Consider the following 22357-nt stretch of genomic DNA (forward strand, 5'->3'; position numbering starts at 1 on the left):
AAGGAACCAGGACGAGGTTAATCAAACAGTGTAAGAGGAGCACAATGGCCATAACAGGAAATACTCAGAGCATTTACTTTTGTAAAAATACCAGTATGAAAATGTAAAAACTCCTGCATTAAGTGAAGATACAAAAGCACCGTCTTCTAAATATACTTCCTAAGACCCGTTCAGGTTAAAGCCATTTTTAAAAATACCTGTTAATTTTAACACCTCGACCATCTAGTGTTTTTTATGCTAGAAGAAACATCAAAAGCGAACACTCAACACCATGGCTGAGCATTTCACCTTCAAACTGCAGAGTACTGATGACAGGTGATCAAAACATGGATTCAGACTTCAGGGTTTTTTAGAATGTAGCAAACCTAAGGAACCAATACTGACTAGAGAGGAGCATCAAAAGTAAAAGTATACATCATGCAGAAAGGCTTCCATCATCCATCCATTATCTATACACCGCTTAATCCTCACTAGGGTCGCGGGGGGGGCTGGAGCCTATCCCAGCTGACTCGGGCGAAGGCAGGGGACACCCTAGACAGGTCACCAGTCTGTCGCAGGGCTACATACAAAGACAAACAAGCACTCTCACATTCACACCTACGGGCAATTTAGAGTAATCAATTAACCTCAGCATATTTTTGGACTGTGGGAGGAAGCCGGAGTACCCGGAGAAAACCCACGCATGCACAGGGAGAACATGCAAACTCCATGCAGAAAGATCCCGGGAAAGCCGGGACGTGAACCAGGGACCTTCTTGCTGCAAGACGAAAGTGCTAACCACTACGCCACTGTGCAGCCCCTAGGCTTCCATCAGTGTTACATTATTACATGCATTAACATGTAAGCAGCATTTTTACATTGTAGGTGTTTGAGGTGGAGCTTGATATAAATGAGAGCTTTATGTACTGTTCAGTAGTTTATTGTGCTCTGTATAAACACATCATGGCAGCTCTGTTTTTAAATCGACATCTGCTAAGTACAGCTGTTAAATAAAGAAAGACCACAAATAAGATTGATAATGTAATAAAGTGACTACATATTTAGTTTACTAGGTCCACAAAGTACATTTAGTGTGAATTAACTCTTTTAAATTCACTTTTGATTTCCTAACAAACCAGTGAGTGGTAAACTGCACACAATCGGTTTCTATAGCCTGACAGTTGTTGTTTGAAATGACTTCAAATGTCAGGATTAGGTGAGAGGCGGACAGGAAAAGCCCCTTCATGTGGCGTGTAAGGCAGAAACATACGTGTTTCAGTAGCAGTTTAATTCGGGGAAAATGCAGCAGAGACCCTGTGTGTGGTTTCCTCTCTCATCTGCATGCAGACTTAGTGCACCAACAGCGAGGAAGGACAAAGACCAGCACAACGGTTTGAAACAAAGGTCTGCAGACATGTCAGCAGCTCACTGTCAATGACAACATACTCAACATTTACCATGTTCATTATATTAGCTTAGCATGCTAAGCTGCTCACAGTCGCTAATTTACATTAAATACAAAGTTGAACAATGTCACTAATGTTTCAGGTATTTGGTTCAAAAGCAACTTCAATCCAAGTCATGTTAAGGTTGATGGAACAAGTTCTACTTCAGTGAGCAGCTTAATTCAAGAGGAATTTAAGCCTGATAATTTCATGAATGTCTATAAGAAATGCTAAGGCAATCTGTCCAGGAGTTGTTTCAGCACAAAGCTGCACTACAAACATCACTAAAAAAACATCTACACAATCGGGAATCCAATTAAAAACCAAGTTCAGTCTGGTGTCATTTCCTCTGCAGAATTTAATTTGTTGCTTGGGTATTTTGTTACAGATCAACAGTATCACTCCATATACAACTACAAGTACAGTATTTTGTACAGTTCATATTCAAATACATAGTTTTCATTGGCTTATTTACAAAACACATTTTTTATGTACATGTTTTCATGTCAGTGCAATGTCACTTTCTTTCAACAACACCTTACAAAAAGTTCTTTAAATTAACACGTCTGGTTCAGATCTGACAGAAATGAACTTAAATAAAAAGAGGCTACAGACACTGACAGACAGCTCAGTAGTAGATTGCACTGCCTGGCAACACTCCAAACTAATCATCTGGGGGCGGGGCCATGGGTGGGGCTTCAGGGAGGGGCAGGGTTTCAGATATTAGCCCTGTGTTTTACAGGATCAGTGTTTGCCCAATGTAAGCATCACAGCTCAGTTCTGCTGGGCAGAAAAGTTCCTGGATCACAGAAATTGTGCTAAAATTAACCCCAACTTAAAATGTTGCATTTTTGCTAATACAGTTAAAGCTACAGGTCGTCTGAGGGCACATTCACAGCCCAAAAAGAAGTCAACATCTATTGCACCTTTAAATGAAGCACACATTACAAACTGGGTTCTCAAGAGACAAATCCTCAGTACAGTTTTCCCTTTGAGCCATGTGATGACGTTTCAAACACGGACACAAACTGGACATGCTCTACAACTCGGTGCAAAGGCAGGAGGGTGGAGGAAAAAAAAAGCTGAGCAAGGAAACATAAATAGCACTCATCTGTACATTTCCATTTGTTCAACAAACGTACTCTTTCCAAAGGAAAATAAAGTTTCATTCAGTGACAGATCTCTCCAAATACATCCATAATGACGCCTTCTCCTCACAAATACAGCAGCTAAAAGGGGGCAAACACAGAGGCTCATCTGCTCTGTGATCCAGACCACAGGTTGGGGAATGCTGACCGTCTGTTCACAGTGATTAGACTGAACCCTGCAGGAGGAGCTGTACACAGAGCTCTGCTGCTGGAGTTCACGCAGCACAAACATGGGTTTGTTAATTCGACCTCAACAGTCACATGGAGCAGCTAGGCCTTACGATAAAAGGAGGAACACTATTTAAAAGTTTAGACATAGAGAATAAGCTAAAAATGTTGGGTCCAGTGATGCAGCGAAGCTTTTACAGATCTGACACATACAGGTTTAACAGGCTTCGGTTACTTTCAAAGCATCTGATATCAGTAAAGCTGTCTATGGGGTTAAGGTAATGCTATATGAGACTGACATTTCCCGTGGATTTTTTCTGGAAAGCGCATCTTATCTAGGGAAAATGAAGAACAAAATCCTGAGACAGTTGAGTTGGGTCTCTGCAATTCTACATTTCCTAAAAACAAATGACCAAATTAATTTTTATTTAAATAAAATAAATATTTTTTTATTAATTTACGAGAAAAATCTTAAACCATCATCCCCAAACAGGCTGAAATGTACGACTGTCTGCTGCCATTATGGTAGCAGTCACCTGAAATGATGTCAATGTAAGTGGACACAGTGGTCATATTTCTTTCTACAGCGGCAAATCTCTTCTGAATGAAAAATGATTGGAGTCTATAGGAGCCATCAGGGTGGGATTAACCTACTAGGGGGCCCTCCCACAAAATAGGAAAAGCAACCAATGATATAAATGAATTAAACACAGATGTGTTTAGGAACATGCAACATTTAGGTAAAGAACCCCAAAGAAATCCTAATCCGATTTGTCCACAGGGGCAAATAAATACACAACAATACTTGGTACAAATGCAAGAGCTGCTCAGACCCTGACCATGTACGATTACGTTGTGGTTTAATGGTATTAGCTAAACACACCTGGTTTTCATCGTCGATTTTAGTGGTTTAACTTTGCTGCCTCATCACAGACTGTACATAAAGACGGCTCAACACGTGAGTTCTCCCCTCCTGCTCAGCCCTAAATACGAAGCTACGGCCACAAAAAATCTATGAGGGGAAGCAGCAGCTATTAATCATCATCAGCAAATAAATGACAGACATACAGAGAGCATCCATAACAGTCAGGACAGTCAGGCAGGAGGTGGGACCTCAATATCACGTCTCCTGTGGTCACTGGTGTGCACACTAGTTGGAAATGGTATCACCAGCATTCTTTAATATTTCACTTTACCATCATGGGAGGAAGAATCAACCATGTTTCTATACAGTCTATGGCAGTGATGTACAGATGCACACCAGGAAGCCTGTGGTTACAGAAGTGATAGTGAAACAGAGAGGACAGAGTGGCTGTTTATTCAGCCTGTTGTCAAAGGAAAACTCTACTGATTTCTATACCTCAAATCCCCCTTTCAGACCTTCACTCCTTTTTCACTCCTAATGTAAAATAAACGGAATCTGGGTTTTGATAAAAACATATTATCAGAGTTTAAAGTTTACTTTGTTACTTCCAGCTGTTTGTGGGAGTCTTTTCTCTGAGTTTAAAGAATTACTGCAGCATCAGTCAACAGCAGGACCCATATGAGCATCTCTTAAGAACTAGGACAGTATGAACTTCATTAATTACTTAGATGTAAAAATGATCCTGACATGGAGACGGCATCAGTCAGGATCTAACAGCAGGCCACACTGGGATGAAGAACCTTTCCTTTATCCCAGACACTTTATAAGCTGCAGGGAAATCATTTGTTACATGACGGGTTTACATTTGGTCTGTTGTTTCTAAATACGTTATCATATGTTTTGCATCATTCGATGTTCTGTCCAATCTCAGGTGTCTGATAAATATCGTGTGCATTCTGTGGATCTTGCTGTCACTGTGGCAGGTATGTCTGAATGAAAACCGCTGATGGAACAGTGATCTATGTTTGGATGACAGAAAGCTGGTAGGTGACGCAGTAAAGTTTCCTATCCCATGTCTGAAAGGATCAAATGTGTCTTTCCACATGTTGGGGAGCACGGCTACATATGGGAAAATGTCTCCAGCTGTATAAAGTCTTTAAGTGATGAAACTTAAAATGGTGTCAGCTGGGTCTAAAGACTGCAGTCTGAAAAGTCAGAATAAGATGTTTTCGTGATTGTGGTAAATAAATGTAATAAAAAAAATAATGTCTCTGGTTCTGCTGCACCGATTCTGATCCTTGCTGTTTGAAACTATCTGAAAATGTCTCAAGTTACTCATTAAATCATGTCAAAATAGCTGGTAAGATTCTTTTTGACAGAAGTCCTCCCTAATCTTCCAGCTTTTCCATGGTCCCTTAGTGAGGAGGGTGTGGAAATTAGAGATGAGTTTCTTTCAGCTGCAGAGAATTGAGGAAGCAGTCGAGGTGCACGTTGCACCAGCACTGCAAAGATAAGCTGCTCCCTCTGTGTGAGGCTTCCTGTTAAATATTCTTTCCTGATGTGAAGAGGCTCCTGAAGCATGCCTTAAGAAAAAAATCACAACAATAAAAGAAATCTGAAAAAAACAACAGCACATCAGCAGAAAAGAATTGTTACCGCATATTAATCTTTATGTATGTCTCTTTTGAAATCATGGCACCTGTCCTAAACAAACCCAGACTCACACTCACTGTGTGTCTGGGTTTGAGGAGTTGTAGCTACACACAGGTCAACATTGCACAAATCACCACAGATATTTGGCAGCTGTGGGATGACACACAGTGTTGGCAAAAATGCCTAATTTCATGTTAACATCAGGACCTGTGTGAGTGTCCTGGAGGGGTAGTGGAAGGGGTGGATTATGTTTTTGATGGGGGGGTGTTCCTGAAATGTTTGTACCATGTCTCTTAGACTGGAAGGAAGCGTTGAATAATTGTTAATACTGTCACAGACTTTTAGGGTACAGTTGGCTGGCAGACTGCGGGAAGCGATGAGGTAGCGTATGACTAATGTTTTCCCTAGTTTCACTATCGCTAATAAAACCTTTGGAGAACCATTCTTTAAAAGCTCGTCACAGTATCCAATATTCTAGATACCAAATTTCAGGTTGGCCTGTGGCACCAAATGTGACACCAACACACAAGTTCTTTAACTGTTGGGCTCCGTTTACAGTTGGCATTTAAACTCAAGCCGTATCCAATTATCAGCCTTGTATTTACACCTGGAACACATCTTCCCTCTTCAGGTAAATATTACCTCCAGGTGTAAATGTCTTTGTTTCATCCTGACATCACAAGTGCTAAATGCGGAATAAGAAATCACCTCATGACTTGGCCAATGTGGCGTACATTCAGAGATGCGTTAGTATGCAAGTATATGTTACATGTATGTAATGGCGAGGCTCACAGGAGGGGAGGGTGGGGGTTGTTTCGTTGGGCTCAGCAAAGTGCACCAGTTTAGTGCTTTCACAGGGGGGCTTCATTGTTGTCTTGGCAAACCTTTTCGCTCATCCATGTTTGCGATCAAGTGTAGAAAGTGCTGCGACGCATCCCTAAAGACAGAGAGCACAGTCCGACTAGTCTTTAGCAGTTTGTGAGAATTCTTCAGAAGGATCTGAATGAGTGGTGGTTCCTGCTCAGGCAGCAGGCTGAAAGCAGAGCAGGTGTAGTGCTGGCTGATGGAAGACGAGCTGCGATCACTGGAGGACGCAGTACTTCTTGTAGTCAGACTCAAAGTCTTCATCCATGCTACTGGTGTCGGCCATCTTCTTGCCATCAATCTTTGGCAGAAACTGGGAGTAGTCGACTCCCTGCTGCTCGTAGAAGAGGATGTAGGCCGAGTCGGTGTCAATCTCCTCAGAGTGCACTTCCTGAAATTTGAAAAAATAAAATAAAATTGATATTTTTTTCAAATAATTTTTTTTAGTCTTTATTATAGAGGACAGTGGGGAGAGAGCCAGGAAACGTGGGGAGAAGACTGGGGGAATGACATGGAGCAAATGGGTCCGACTGGGACTATAGCCCCTGTTAATGGGTCGCCCACTCAACCTGTTGAGCTCCTCTTGAAACTTTAATGACACAAGTTGTCATAACAGCTTAGATAATTCTGTTAACCATTAATTAAGCTATTTTCAGGTTGATTTCACTACTTTTCTCTTTAAGTTCTTATCTTGGTCATTGTAAGGGCTCATACAGATTGCACCTTTTTTATACTCAATACTCTGAGCTATCCAGATTAAAATAATTTGATACAATACTTGCAGATTTCTTAAATTAGCCTTTATATTGAGGAAAAAAATCAATTCTATGGTGAAACTGTTGTTTTTAGATGCATCATTCCACATATGATGTGGTAAGATGCATGAATTGCTGGCAGTAGAGATTCCTCTGGCGGCATACAGGACTACTTATAGAATTGGAAAAGTATCTGCTTTGTGCCTAATGGAAATAGATTTCATCGTTATATTCATGCAAGTGTTCTTCTATATTAGCCTACTTGCAGAGGTGGCAAAACAGGAAAATGTTGTGTGAAATGATGGAAACCTCATGAAAAAAATGTGTAAAGAGATTTTTCTAAGGAAGTTTGATCTTCATCTTCATAATTTTATTACTTCAGGATGTAGACATATGTAACAAGCATAAACATAAAGCCCTGTTCTGCTCTTTTTTTGGAATTATTAACATGTTATGGCAAAGACCATTACATTAACATATCTAAATATGAATATATCACTGTAATGATGAGGTCATGAGTAACAAGAAAAGCACTCAGAGAGTGCAGTACTCTGCCAAGAATGCTCAGTCCTTGTATGATTTCCAACGGATAAGTCCAGATAAGTCCGTAGTGGTAGATTTGTAGAAAGATCACAATCATGTGATCGTCAACAGGCAGCTGATGTAGCGTTCACTTGTTGTCATGGTTACAGTGACGCTGTGCCGCTATCTCACAATGATATGGAAATCTTTAACAAATCCATGGATCCAGACTATAAGCTGCATCACTGCCAAAATCTAATCACTTGGTCCTTGTGTCATTTCTGACCTTCCCTGAAAATTTCATCCAAATCTGTTGGTCCGTTTTTGAATAATGTTGCTAAAAAAGACAAACAGATGGACAAACATACACTGATTGTCACATAACTCCACTGCGTTCCTTGGCGGAGTAATTAAGTCAACAGTGATGGGTGTGGAAATGGATGACGAGATGTATACATCTGACCCACAAACATAAATCTGATGTAAGTTAAGAATATTTTCTTAACACCAATACTTGGTCACACAAACAAGCAGCTAGCATTGTTGAAAAGATCAAGTTGTGCGGTTTCATTTGTGCAAAGCTTCACTGCAATAAATGCTTTGTCATATCTAGCTGAGAGGGCCAAACTTTAAATTGACAATCACTATGAAAAAACATGAAAAACTCTACGTAGGATACTTTGTATAGGCTTTGTTGACATGTGTGAAGCTGTATGTTTGGACAAGTATCTCTGTTAATAACAAACAGTGTAATGAATGGCATGCTGGTAAATAAGGAACAATAAAGTGTCCTGATGTCTCACCTTGCAGCTGCTGTCATTGTAACAGTACCATTTCTCATTGGGGTTTTTGGCATATGTCACATAGTGGCCTCCTCCCATGATTCCTGAATGACACTGAAAAGATAAAGCAGAAAAATATTCAGGACTTGCTAGAGAGCAGAGAGCATATCACTGGTGGTATTACAATGACTCTCCTGTGTGCTGCTTACTGATATTGCATAGAGGTTGTAGATGGCGTCCAGACACATGTTGTCTCTGTGCTGCAGCAGAGAGTTGTCGGGGTCCATGCTGCTCTCTGTGCTGCAGTCTGAGCTCAGCCCATTGCTGTCTCCGTTCACCAGGACCACGTCACAGTGGCTGCTGGACGCCTCGCTACTGCGGGATGATTCTGATGCCATCAGCTCTCCTGATCCAGGCAGACCTGACGCCGCTGCCCCTGAGCTGCCCTCCGTGTCTGCCTGTGGTGCTTCGGCTTCAGCATTAGCAGCTCCGTCCAGGTTCTCCTTGCTGTTGGAGAGGCGGTGTCTGCTGCCCAGCTGGGGCAGGCGTAGCCGGCCTGGTCTGCGGCCTCCGCTGCTGGTCTTTGGGCTGCCAGAGGGGCTACTGGTCCGGCTCAGAGAAGGTGCTGACTTCCTGCCTGAGGCAGGGGAGGCTGTGGGAAACCACAAGGTTAAAGCCTTCTACTACTCATTTATATCGTTTTGTTTCACGTGTTTGTTGTGTTCTTATTTTACAAATGTAAAAAAATAGAAAAACAAAACTTTACAAAGTCTCAGTGTCTCGTTGGTCAGAAATGACTACAACTAAGGCTTTGGTCAACATGTGGTACCTTTGGGGAGGTTACAGAAGCCAGCGGGGGCAGAGATGGAGGACAGGTTGTCTTCTCCAACCCTCAGCAGATCCTCACTCTCACTGCGGGAGTGGAGGCAGTGCTGCTCCAGGTCTCTGGGAGCCAGGAAGGCGCTGGGGTCAAAATTCTCCCTCGGGAACTTGACAATCTTTTGAGACTTGATCCAGCGACCGTTCACAAACTGGAAGCGCTTCAGGTGAACAATCTGGTGAAAAGAACACACATCAGATATACTTTAAGGTTCTTTAAGAGACTATTCCCAGTGCAAATATTAAATCTGCTGAAAAACCAGAGCTCAGGTGGAAGAATGCAACTGACCAGTATGGGCGGCAGCCTCCAGAGGTCCAGCTTCTTGGTGGCCAGCCGGTGGGTCTTGCACTTGGAGCAGTAGTACAGCTCATCCTCTCCCAGCTCCTCCTCACTAGTGAAGGCCTTCAGACAGCTGTCCAGGCTGATGGGCTCAGCCTGGGCTCGACGAGACTGTTCTACACTGCAGTGCTCCTCCACAATCTGCAGAGAGGCCAAAATGAAGGAAAGGATGAAGTCACACTATTCTGCTTTTGGTCCGCCTATCAGCACAGAGCAGATGCCCGGGAAAGGTGCTATTTGGTGTATTTTTAGATTTCTAAAGTCTGCCTTTTGAGAGGAGACCGCATCATACTGTCTTTTCAGGCACCCAACTATTTTTCTGTAATCTTCTGAATCAGTAGATGATTCCAATTATCTGACCATGTGTGAAAAGTGTGTGAGCTCTCTTTGTCCAGCACAAGATGTAGCTCGGGCACATAAAAAAGTGAACAAAAGTAGGTGCAGCATAAATAGCCACAGTGACATGTACCAGAACACTTGTTTTAGTGTGCAAAACCCTAGCACTTTTCTTTACCTGAAGACACCATTAAAAACGAGCTGAATTAACGTAACAGCTTTAACTTCTCACTAGAAACTCTGCCAGAGAACTCTCTGGTGACTCTGTGTGGCCAAATTCAGAAATGCACCCGTTTTTGTTCTGCCCTCATCTCAAATACTGAACAGTGACCAAGTGAAGCACTGTGATAAAGCCTTAGACTTGAAAGGCTCTACTAGGAAAAAAGATAAAGTCCCAGTGTCAGTGGAGCACAGGGTAGTAGGGTACATCAACTAACCCATCAGGTCACACTCCTAGCCTCACTCCTACTCCTTACATCTTGACAGATTTATATGCTTTTTAGAATCAAATATATTTACCAAAAGCTGCATATGCTCTAAAGTGTGTTGGTACTGTATATCTTCAAAGGGAAGAATGATAAATTGTCCTACATTGCAACGTGTGTAATAGTCACATCACAGGAAGTGTGACGTTTTATGTACTTAAAAGACGAGCACAGCACATGAGTGAAGAATAGGAGAGAAACACTGACTTATATCAGCAAACAACTAAATGTTGAAATGTGAGGTTTTTTGCACTACATTACAATGTTGTTTTAAAGATCAAATGGCCTTTGTGTTGTTCTTGACATCAAGCACAGTGTAATGTATGGAGAAAACAGAGCTCCACACACACAGTTAGAATCTCTGAGGTGTGTCTTTAACATTTTCAGGCACATTCTCTACTGCTCTATTTTGAATTTTGTTTGAGGTGACTTTATCTGGTGCTCTCAGTCTGGGATTGGGATGGGTAGAGAGATAGAAAGAGAGACTGTACTGTACTGTCTGCCTGTGTGTGTGTGTGTGTATGTGTGTGTGTGTGTGTGTGTGTGTGTGTGTGTGTGTGTGTGTGTGTGTGTGTGTGTGTGTGTGTGCGTGTGTGTGTGTGTGTGTGTGTGTGGGCATGTTTTACCCTCTCCTGGGAGGTCTGGTAGCGGAGGTGCAGGGCAGTGGGGTCCCAGTCCACAGCTATATAAGCATTTCCCACAGAAGCTCTGTCCTCTGTACACTCTATTGTACAACCTCTGCAGAACCTGGAAACACACAAACACACACAGGCTCAGGCAAAGAAATGTCTTGGTCTATTTAATTCAAGTGTATTTGTTCTGGTCGATTTTTGTGAAAAGACTAGAAGAGTTTTCAAAAAATTTAATATAACATGTAATATTCTGATCATAAATATTGACATATATGCTTCAAACAAATGAAATATATTCATGTTAGATCACTTGTGACGACCACCTGTCTTACGTCCTATTTAGTGACATACGTCTGCATGTGTTTATGAGCTACTCTTACCTGTACCAGGGACACCAGGCACAGGAGTTGCCATCCTTACCCACAACCCGTAAAGTGAAGGGGTACTGGTAGCCCATACTGTCATCACTACAGGTGGAAAACACACAGAAAAAAAACAGTATTCATGAATATTTGAATATCATCACTTAAAAGTGCTTGTTTGTTTCATTTGCCCTAAGTGCTGTGTGTTACAAACTATTTTACAGCTTATTTCTTGCAGTGGATGTTTTGGTAGTTGGTGAAACTGAAGTAAATGACATTAAACAAAGGAAGTTAAACGGATCAGACTTTAGCTAGCTGATACTGACAGCCCTGATCATAAGTTCATAAGAACATAAGTTCAGGTGCTTCCTAATCATGTAACACTAAGTGACAGGACTTTGCCCTGTCTCTTTGTTCACTGTTCAATAGAGCAGAGCAGCAGAGATCTCGAGCATACTGACATTCTGAGAGGATGAACAGTACATCTCAGTAGGTTCAGTGAAAAGATACTCCAGCTGTATGTATGAAGTCTAGTTCAGAACAAAGACACACCTAGCTCCATCCAAAGCAAAAATAATTCCAAAAAAACCCCCAAAACAATAAAGATTCATGGAGGAGCCTACCAGTCCTGGGCGTGGTTGCTGGCCTCCTGTGGGGGCAGTGGGCTGGCCAGTCGGGACACCTGGATCCAGACGGCATCGTACAGGTCCTTCTTACTGGTGTGGACTGTGCAGGGAACAATGAGAGGCATGCCAAACAGACTCGGCCTGTTCTTCTGAGATGACAGGAAGTACAACTCCGTGCGCATCTGAAAGAGGGCACGAATATGTGTACGTTGTATTAGGACAGGGGTCGGCAACTTATGGCACGCGAGCCAGATGTGGCTATTGATGACTGCATCTGGCTCGCAGATAAATCTTAGTTGACATTTCTAAACACGATAAATAATGAATAATTCTGCTGACATTTTAAAGTAAAACATTGCAGAAATCACAGTGTTAAAAACATGAAACATTCTCATGCATTTTAATCCATCCATCCATCCATCCATCCATCCATCCATCCATCCATCCATCCATCCATCCATCCACTACCGCTCCTGTTCAGGGTTGCAGGTGACTGGAGCCAATCCCAGCTGTCATTCAGTGTACAGGAGGGTCCGACACCAAAACTCTATTTTTATTGGATAATGCCGTAGCCTACACGGGTTGTTGTGAGGTCAAGAAATAAACTTCCCTCCTTTTAATCAAATAGTCAGCTAGCTAATTTATGCAGAGCAAACCATTTTGACGAAAAAGAAGGCGAAAAAAAAAGATGAGGAGTACTGTACATTTCAGCATGAATGGACAGAAGAATTCGCCTTTGTATTAATGGTGAGAAGTATTTTATCTATTATTGGATAGCTTCAGTATAACAATGTTATTAAAAAGAACACATTCCGAGACTTGTTACTCCGCCAAGGAACGCGGCAGGGTTATGTGACGCTTGGCGTACGTTCGTCTGTGAATCTGTCTGTCCGTCTGCAACAGTATTATATGCAACTGTTATTCTATGAGATCTCACCATCTTCCTGTGCATGGCGATGATGTATCCAATGAAGGGGCTCTCCTGCACTGGTGTTATGTGTCCATTGGCGACCCCGTTGGCCACAGGCGTCTCTGGGCTGCAGGGCACCATGGTGCTGGGCCCACCATTAGGGATGAGGATGGGCGTATTAGCCAGATGCCCATTAGCAGCACAGCCATTGGCTATAGGGGTGATGTCTGATGAAGGAGAGGAGAAAGTTCCATTAAGAAATGAGAATCTGTTGACTCCCACACAGATCTACAGCAACATGGTGTGAGTGGACAGACTCACCTGTCAGGGTGGGTGAGCTCAGTGATGTCGGTGAACCTGGTACTGGGACCTCAAACGCACAGAGGAAGCCGTTGACAGACAGACGGACCTTCTGGTTGTCCTGAGGGAAGTTCTGAGGACAAAGTGGTGCAATATCAGACTGCAGCATTTCACTGAAGGTCCCTTAATAACACACTTCTGTTCATGTGTCACAAAGCCACTTCTGTTTAGAGGTTATGTTAATATAAATGTCCTGTAACACAACTAGAACAAAAAGCAGTGCAAACACTGTATAATGTAGCCCCTCACTCTGAGTTCAGTCTGAGAGATCAATTTGTATCCCTCCTAGTCTTACAGACCTAACATTAAAATTGTTAATGACATGATTATCTATGCTAGCTTGCTTCATGTTAAACTATCAGAACATTTTCAGGACTACGCTGGATTGGTAGAAAAATACAGGGTTTATTTTAAATTATTCTTTGGCCTTTCGTTGGGTATTACTTTATTGGACAGGTTTGTAGAGAGGCAGACAGGAAAGTAGGGAGAAGAATAGGGTGAAAGACCCAGGCCGCTGTGTCGGGGACTGTAACCCCTGTTCACTGTATTTTAAGGCTTTGTAAACCCTCCCCACACACTGCACATCACCGCAGAGCAACACTATGTGCAGCGATCAGACGTCTATGTGACATGGACAAGGCCAGATGTTGAATGCTGCTATACACAGGAGACATAGGAAACTGATGCTACAGTCACTGAGCCAATCAGAGCCCAGTGCTGTACGCTACACATTTTCTTTCGATTAAATATTCTTTTAATATGTTTTAATTACTATTTTTTAGCTATTTTTTAATATTATTTTCATTTTTTTTAGGCTAGAAAATGCGTATTTTACTGCAAAAATAATGTAGCAATCGCAGAGTAGGTCTATGACTGAGCTGTTGTGCTGCAAGGCACCATGAGAGTTCAGGGTGTTCGGGGTTTAAATGTCATTTTTGTGGTTTATGTTAATGTTCCAGTGTTATTAGTGTTTTATTGTGTTTTTGTGGTTTAGTCAGCCTAGTTAGTTTGGTTAAGTGTTATGTTGTCAGGACCGTGAGTGTGAAGTGTTGTGTGTTTGATGACTTCTTGCCACAATTTATATAGGGTTGCACTCTGTGCCAGAATAAAACCATCTGCCAGTTGCAGAGTGCATAAAAGGCAGATACTGTTCTCTGTCTTCTCCAGCGACATTCTTCAATGCAGCTTGCCAAAATAATAAACATATAAAAATATCTACATACCGCAAAATTCCACAATATTGTGAAAAATCTGTGATGTAATGATGCCGCGAAAAGTGAACCGCGATATGGCAAGGCACCACTGTACATGCTATTTGATGAAGGTTGTTTTTTTTTCACATTTGAGTAAACTGAGCCTTTAATTTGACATCTAACTGTGTTGTACAGCACCAACTGTGATGTTCACCCTCTATGTTAGCGGCTACACTTTGTATGAGTCGATGAAACGTGTCACCAGTGCAGTAGTGTCAGTACCTTGATGTTAGAAGTATGGACCTCAGCAAGGAGGATCTGCTCAGGCTTCAAGCTGCACAGTTCACTCAGCTGTTTCTTCAGCCCAGTGTACTTCTCATCCATATTCAACCTCAGGCCGTAGCGCACAGGCGTGGAGCCGTCCAGTTTGATGACTACATGCACATCACAACAAAACAAGTTATTCAGGTACTGTTGTTAAAAAGGAATTGAGTTAAACATATTTATGCCGGCCGGCTCACCGGTGATCTCCAGATGCATGGAGCTGTCCATGGGCAGGGGCAGAGACAGAAAGTTGAAGGGGTCGAAGCGAGCACTGATGTGGCCGCAGGTCTTACACTTCACCTGGGACTTGAGCTGACCGTGGAACAGATCAACCACAATGGAACGGTTTCTACGTAAGTGGTTCTCCCACGCCTGCAGAGTGAACCATGGACACATACACACAGATACACAGAACAGTGAGATCACACACCAGTAATCCTGCCAATCCCCTCCCCTCAGGGCAAACAGGAAACAACGCACATCATCAATACAGCTCCTCATCCTCCAACTCTCAGAACAGACTCTAGAGGATGTGACACTCTGTTACATCAACATCCCTCTGAGGAGGGGAGGGCTAACGGTTCATTTGATACCATAAAGCCTGAAGATAAAAGTCACAGCTGCCCTATTCCCACTCGTTCCTGCTCTCATTTCACAATACTGTTAGAACAATACTGATAGAGACGCTTTAATGCCACAGAGAAATGTGATAAACAAGTTTTCTGGAGCTTGAACAGACTCTTAGTCAGACTTTCTCGAGACAAAATGTAAAACGTGAATGTATTTATGGCAGTTATGGTCCATTGATGGATGTGAGGTCCAGCTGTGTAGAGACAGAGTTATTCAGCATTTTGAATAGTGTGGACAAATTTGGCTTATTGTGGACATCAGAAACAATGCTTTTAGAAAATAATGATGATGTACACCTGCTGAGCCACGATAAGGAACTGACTGATGACACTGCAATCATGAAACAGCCATTTACCCGACATCTCAGCACAGCAGGAAAGGACTCATTGTTTGTCTGCTGAACAGGGAGACTTTATGACCCGTGAAAAACTACACTGTAATGTGGGCTGTGATAGCAGAGAGCAGGAGGCGACAAAATGCTGGTTTAATAAGCTGACACTCAGTAAGTCGAATTGTTGCAGTTATATAATGTGTAGTGACCATTTCAGGCAAATATATCTGAACTACTTTCTAACTAAGCTGGTTTAAGCATTTATATTTTCTTCTAACCTGCTGTCAGCAAATATTACCAATTTTAGAGTTTCAATTTCCAGGTAAGGCTGTTTTGAATTGCAGACAGAGTATACCACAAAACTTTCAATGTGTAAATGACAAACAGTCACCTAAACAATGAAAGTGACTGTGCTAGTCTCTGGAGTTACAATGACTTGGATGAGAATGAAAGCTGATGAAAGCCATCATTAGCTTAATGCCCTTTTAATGCAAGCAGCAAAAGCAACCCAGCCATAATCAGCTCCTTTATAGTTTTACCCTAGACAGGGCTTTTCAAAGTCAGACAAAAATGACTCTGAAACTGCCCTCCAGGAAAGGAGCTCTCTGTAAAAGTACAAGAATACAAGGTAGGCATGTTGAGCACAGTGCAGCTTTCAGGATGCAAATCACTTCAACATATTCTGGGAGTGCCCTAAACTGAGTGCATGTCAGAATGACATTCACAGAACATTGGTGCATGGTATTGAAGACTCAAACACCCTAGAACTTTTTTGAAACCTTTCATCTGGGTGACATTTTTGGTTTTGAAACAGGAGAGGTATAAAGCTGCTGCACGCTATTTTGGCAACATAAAATATCATGACTGACCTGACTACTTTCAAATGACTCAAGAACCACCTGTTCAGAACTGCTTTTAATATACAATACTAATTTATTTTATGAAGTGTTTTATGACTTGTTTCATGATGTTCCTCTGTTTTAATATTTGCTGATTTTATAATGTAACTATGTAAAGTGTCTTTCAGTATTTTGAAAAGCGCTAAACAAAGAAAATGCATTAAATCCTCACAATACTCTCGGCCACACAAACACTGAAAACCAACGCAGCCATCCACAACAACCAAAATTCAAACACATCACAACAGAAGTAACTATGACAAAACATCTAATTCAACAATTGGGATTTTAGTGTTAGCATTCCTATGGCCTTGGTAGACACTGCCCACAGTCCGAGCAACCGCCTCGTTGGGTCACAGCAGTCTTCAACACAGTCTCTCATCTAAGTCAACAGTAGCACACTCCTCCTAGTGGAACAAGCAGGTACTATAGCTAATCAACAACACATATTCTGACATGCATGTCCTTCGTACTCTGCTTTATTGGTTGTTATATTTTTAAATGGTTAAATAATTACACTTACTACAAGACTACAGACAAGTTCTGAAGTTAAAATAAGCATGTTATTTCCGTCATGTCTAATGTAGATTCATGGATGTTTATTTATGACGGACATCGATGATAATACTATCTTCAGGAAGTCTACATAAAAATCTGGGTCTATCTATGTCTTCAGATGTGAGTTATGGTTTGATAAGAAGTACACATTTTGATTTCCCATCCTGCGCTCTGCTGTCAAACCAGAATGATATGCTGTGAGCCACTTAGACTCACAGTTCAAAAAACTATGTACCAGAACCTTGTGCCAGAAAAACAAATATAGTGCTTATTTTGTTTCATAGCATTTTATTAGGAGAGTAAACGCTAACCTCAGAGGCCACCTCCCAGTCGGGCCGTCCATCACTGTCCTTCAGCTCCACATAGGGCTTCTCGTGGACTCGGTTCAGGTCTTCGTGGAGGCCGTCCAGGAGGAAGGCCAGCAGCTCCTGGGAATCTTGCTGCTGGAAGCCATTGAAGCGTGGGGCATACTTTGCTATCGTCCACTGGACAGGAAGCAATGACATCATGAACTTTAGCTCTACACAACTTTTAAAAGCATTTTACAGGTGCTTTGTAGAAGTGCTCCTGTAGCACATTAACCATTTCGTGCACAACATGGTCAAGAGAAACCCATTTTCCATTGAATATGGATCACTTCGGACCTATGTTGTGCATCAAAGGGATGACAAGTGTAGATACAGATCATAAACCCAACCATACTCTGCTTGCAGATACAGAAAGGTGAAGAGTTATGGATCAAAACTGACAAAAACGCAAAGTAAAGCTACAACACACAGACTATTTACACCAGCGACGGAGAACCAACTTCTCTGTTTGATGACAGACTGTTCAAGGTAGATTGCTCACCCTGAGTTTGAGTGGAGCCAGGTTCTTCTGTGTCCCACTCCACAGCTCCATCACTAGGTCACCATAACACTTGGCCATGTGACCTCGCATCCCAATGGGGTTGGTTCTGTCAATGCATCAATACAGATCGGTTAAAATGAGCAGGTTTAAAGTGAAGGTGGCAAGATTTAGATGTGACTAATACCCTTGGACAGTACCGGTTGAGCTCATAGAGGTGTCTCCCTGAGATGAAGTAGTCTGTCAAAGGCTTGGTGTTGCTCACACACTGGATGCTGGAGTTCATGAAGCAGGTGTTGCCAAGGTTACTGAGGCCTGTAGCTCCTTTCTCTGTAGGAACTGAGTTAGAAAACAAGGATGTACTAGTCAGATTCAAAACACTTAACTGACGGATAAACTTGAAATATGTGTAATAAACATCTTAGGCAACCTTAATATCTTTTTTTAAGTATCTTTTTTATTTACATACAGGGATGGAGATAACATCTAACTTGAGTACTATGATTCTCATATATTACATCTTGTGTGTTTGAATCACAGAGATAAACACGTATTTCTTCTGAAAGATCAATCCATGGGTATCTTTGAAGGTGTTTAATAACATGCCACTGTGGGGAAAGTATTTCCAGAATCCTTAAAGTCACAAATTTGGATTAAAAAATATTCCATCTGTAAAAAAAAAAACATATTTTCCGAATTTGTACATTACTTCCTCAGAAGCACTGAAGGATATTAAAACACTATTATGTATGAAAATATCAACAAACACTGGTAGACAATAACATCACTCAGAATAAATATTTTAGTTATTTAGAATTATCATGTTAATGTATATTGTGTTCTGATCAGCCAATACGTGCATCTGAGTTACAGGAACAGACCGAAGGTCTTGTTTATCATCCAACTTTGAAGTTTTCAAAGATGACCATACACTCGTTTTTCTGAAAAAAGTATGCATTGCTCTGTGACTTCAAGTAATAACACAAGAGAAGTAATGATAAGCAACTCCCTTAACTCTACACATTTATTAGTTTTATTTAGGCCTGCAGTTTATTTTGTTTCACCAAAAAACAGCTGATAAATTCCTGGATTTGTTTTCAACAACAAAATTCAGTGGACAATAACTATGTTTCCATTTGAATATAGTGTAAATCTTAAAACTTTTTTAGAGTATTTAAAGATGTTCTTGAGTTCTCTGTATTTACATCCATGTTTTCTTTATGGGCAAGTTGAAAATGTGCATAGGTTGGCTAGTTTATGAAGTAGTACTGTATGCCTCTTACTATCACTCAAGCCCTGAAGAAAGACAAATATCACTGCATTTACCCACCCACTGAGTACATTTAGATCACTACATTTTTGTTGGAGACTCCTATTCTTCCTCCCACAACATTCAACAATGAGTAAAAGTAGGATGATTCAAAGACGCCCTTCAAATGTTGTATGTGTCTGTAAAGTTAATATCCACTAATCCAAACATGCCAACTGTGTCCAATCCAATGTTCTCACCCAGCTCACCTTTGTGTCTGTCCATCTTACTACTGTTGGCAATGAAAGACATTTCCTCAGGCCAGCTCATGTCTTTGTTCCTGACTGTGGAAGGAGGAGAAACACATTTTGGTGGTTAAACCATTTTACTCTCGCTTTTACGTACCATTATTTACAATTACCTGTCATCAATGAAAATATCTGTTGTTAGCTACAGGACTATCATGAGTCTGAAGAGAGGCTGGTTAAATGTGGACAGAAGTGACAAGGAATGGGGCCTTTCATACCCTCAATAACAAGCTGCTGCTCATCCTGGATCTTCAGACTTTCCAGTGTGTGATCTTCATCGTCCAAGAGGGTGAGGTAGTTCTGAAGGACACAGAGTGGACAAAGCATGGCTAAAACGTGAAGTAGTCCATCATTTTTTTAAAAAACAACTTTTTTATATTATAGAATTATAACTATGTTGATCAACAGTTTTTCAAAGTAGCAGTAGAAATGATTGTATTAACCTGCTAGGAGGCCCCATGGCAAAATTAAGCTGCTAGGCTTCCAATCCCTGAACATATAAGCTACCAGTCAAAAGTTTGAACACACCTTCTCATTCAATGGTTTTTTATTTTATACAATGTAGATTAATACTGAAGACAGCAAAACTATGAAAGAATGCATATGAAATTATGTTGTAAACAAAAAAGAAAAGTGTTAATCTTCAGTATTAAGCTACAATGTAGAAAATACAAATAAATAAAAAGCATTGAATGAGAAGGTGTGTCCAAACTTTTGACTGGGAGATTAGACAATTAGGTCATTTGTCCCTAGCTTCTGAAACTCCTGTACTTGAAAACTATTCTTCGAAAAGCTATTCCCTCATCCAGTTGTCAAGTTAGGAGATGTGGTTACTGTGAAGGCCATAGAATATGTCTTTCATCATTTACATGCTCATCAAACCCTTCGGTGACCCCTTATGTGCTATGTATCCAGGAAGATGCCCCTTCCATTAGGACAGAAGTGTTGTCAAAGTTTCAAAGTTTATTTGTATAGCCCTTTACAACAGCCCAAAGGGTGACCAAAGTGATTCACAGTAAAAAAACAAGAAAATAACTTGACAAACAGGACAAACAATCACACTCGCATTCACACCTATTTAGAATGATCAATTAACCTCAGCATATCTTTGGACTGTGGGAGGAAACCAGATGCAGGACGGGACAGAGGTGCTCACTTAGCTAACTTAACTTTGTTTTGTTCTACGGTGACTGTTCACTCCAAGGAGACAAATTAACTCAACCCATGCTCTCAACAGCTTAACAGAGCCATTAGCTTTCCTCACTGTAAGGGTTAAAGGTTCAGGCCTGTACTGTTCCCTTGTTGTACGTCACACATGCACTCAGCCACCTGTTGAGAATATGGTGACGGCTGACCCATCTGACCTTCTTGCCTTTTCACATCTGTGGAGCAGCGTCTATCATTTCTGCACCACTGAGCTGCCGTATGTGCATTTACCTTTGAAATGAGGGTTTATCTACTGCAATCTCTCTCTCTGACTGCCATCCTGTGAAATGAAACCTCATTTAACGTCACTAACATTTGTTCCTTTCCATATTGATGCTAAATCAGCATTAGCTGGGCCTGTTCAGGATCTTTAAAGATTCCACAGTATCATTGGATGTTAACTGCTTAATTGTACCTCGAAGCTTCCACAATTGTTGCTTTTCCACTGAATTAAAGTATTTCCTTTAATGTGTCACTTGCCTGTACATCACCTCACTTCCTCCTTTGTGCAAACCATAATTACTACGACCACTAGAGGATGCTGTCACAATAACATCTAACTATGGGTTATAATAAGATGCTGGCACAAATGACTTATTGGGTCACTTTTTTTGTGCAACAATTCTATCTCTAAATGTAGCATTTTGATGTAGAACTTTTCATCCTTGTGAAGTACTACTTAAAAAATTTGCTGACAAATACTTGATGTTTCATTATTGAAGTTGTAGGAACATGTGGCCCTGAAGGCCTGTGTGTCAAAGACCAGTGTGAAAGTAATGGGGACTTTAGTGACGGCTCACCTCACTGTTGTAGAGCCAGAGCCTCATGTCCTCCTCCTTGATGCGGAGCCTCTGTGACAGGTAGAGGTGGATGTCTTTGATGGTGCCCATGCGGCTGAAGCAGCCGGTGTAAGCCAGCATCCTCTTCAGAGGGGCATTGGGGGATGGCACATTACCTGCTAATGGACAGAGACAATAACATACTGACCCCAACACACAATCTGCACATGCTTCAGCTTACATTTTTGAAACAATACTAGCTAGAAGGACTTTAATTAGGTCTTTGTACACTTCTAAACTGAACTGCTATGTTTACATATTATGTCTGATTAGGTTTTGATTTGTTGTTATGGTAACCACACTTTTCATCTTATGCACAAGCTCAGAGATGCAAACAAATGATTGCTAACAACAACAGCATTTTGCTAACCGGGGATTAGTTGTAAGAAAGCAGCAAGAAAAGGGCTTTTTTTCTGGTCAATCAGTGCAGACTTAATTTGTCAATCAACTTAGTGGATTTAGAAGACTCAAATCAACTACAAACTAGCCAGTATTAGTCCTGTTATTCATTTATATATTTGATATTGATTTCAGAGTGATTGATTTAGATTTTTTTTTCATTTCACAGCTTTGTTTTGAAATCACATGACAAATAAAGTGTCCTAAACACTTGTTTCAATGCTCTACTACTGGCTCACGCTGCCAGGACCACATTTTGAGAAATATGAGGTATAAACATACACTACCGTTCAAAAGTTTGGGGTCACTTAGAAATGTCCTTATTCTTGAAAGAAAAGCTTTTTTTCAATGAAGATAACATTAAATGAATCAGAAATCCAGTGTTGACATTGTTAATGTGGTAAATGACTATTCTAGCTGGAAACGGCTGATTTTTAATGGAATATCTCCATAGAGGTACAGAG

At 41.2% G+C, this 22357-nt stretch overlaps 1 protein-coding gene across 8 annotated transcripts in view; it reads right to left on the minus strand.

The window, feature by feature from the left end:
* Positions 1–1764: 1764 nt before the first annotated feature.
* Positions 1765–22357, minus strand: part of usp32 (ubiquitin specific peptidase 32) — an 85825-nt gene continuing 65232 nt past the window's right edge. For 4 of the 8 annotated variants that reach the window (XM_023289312.3, XM_023289308.3, XM_023289313.3 and 1 more), the window contains exons 17-34: positions 21456–21610; positions 19668–19749; positions 19411–19485; positions 18093–18231; positions 17896–18001; positions 17358–17531; positions 14826–15000; positions 14587–14738; positions 13073–13184; positions 12779–12978; positions 11839–12023; positions 11234–11320; positions 10848–10968; positions 9350–9541; positions 9011–9236; positions 8391–8833; positions 8203–8295; positions 1765–6513 (exon numbers count right to left, since the gene is read on the minus strand). In XM_023289312.3, coding sequence (XP_023145080.2) covers positions 6340–6513; positions 8203–8295; positions 8391–8833; positions 9011–9236; positions 9350–9541; positions 10848–10968; positions 11234–11320; positions 11839–12023; positions 12779–12978; positions 13073–13184; positions 14587–14738; positions 14826–15000; positions 17358–17531; positions 17896–18001; positions 18093–18231; positions 19411–19485; positions 19668–19749; positions 21456–21610 — 2891 coding nt within the window. In that variant the 3' untranslated portion in view covers positions 1765–6339. Of the gene's footprint in view, positions 6514–8202; positions 8296–8390; positions 8834–9010; positions 9237–9349; positions 9542–10847; positions 10969–11233; positions 11321–11838; positions 12024–12778; positions 12979–13072; positions 13185–14586; positions 14739–14825; positions 15001–17357; positions 17532–17895; positions 18002–18092; positions 18232–19410; positions 19486–19667; positions 19750–21455; positions 21614–22357 lie in introns of all 8 variants that reach the window. The other 4 variants (XM_023289307.3, XM_023289309.3, XM_023289311.3 and 1 more) reach the window with 1 other exon arrangement.

Source organism: Amphiprion ocellaris, chromosome 7, assembly GCF_022539595.1.
Source record: "Amphiprion ocellaris isolate individual 3 ecotype Okinawa chromosome 7, ASM2253959v1, whole genome shotgun sequence".
Classification (NCBI taxonomy): Eukaryota; Metazoa; Chordata; class Actinopteri; family Pomacentridae; genus Amphiprion; species Amphiprion ocellaris.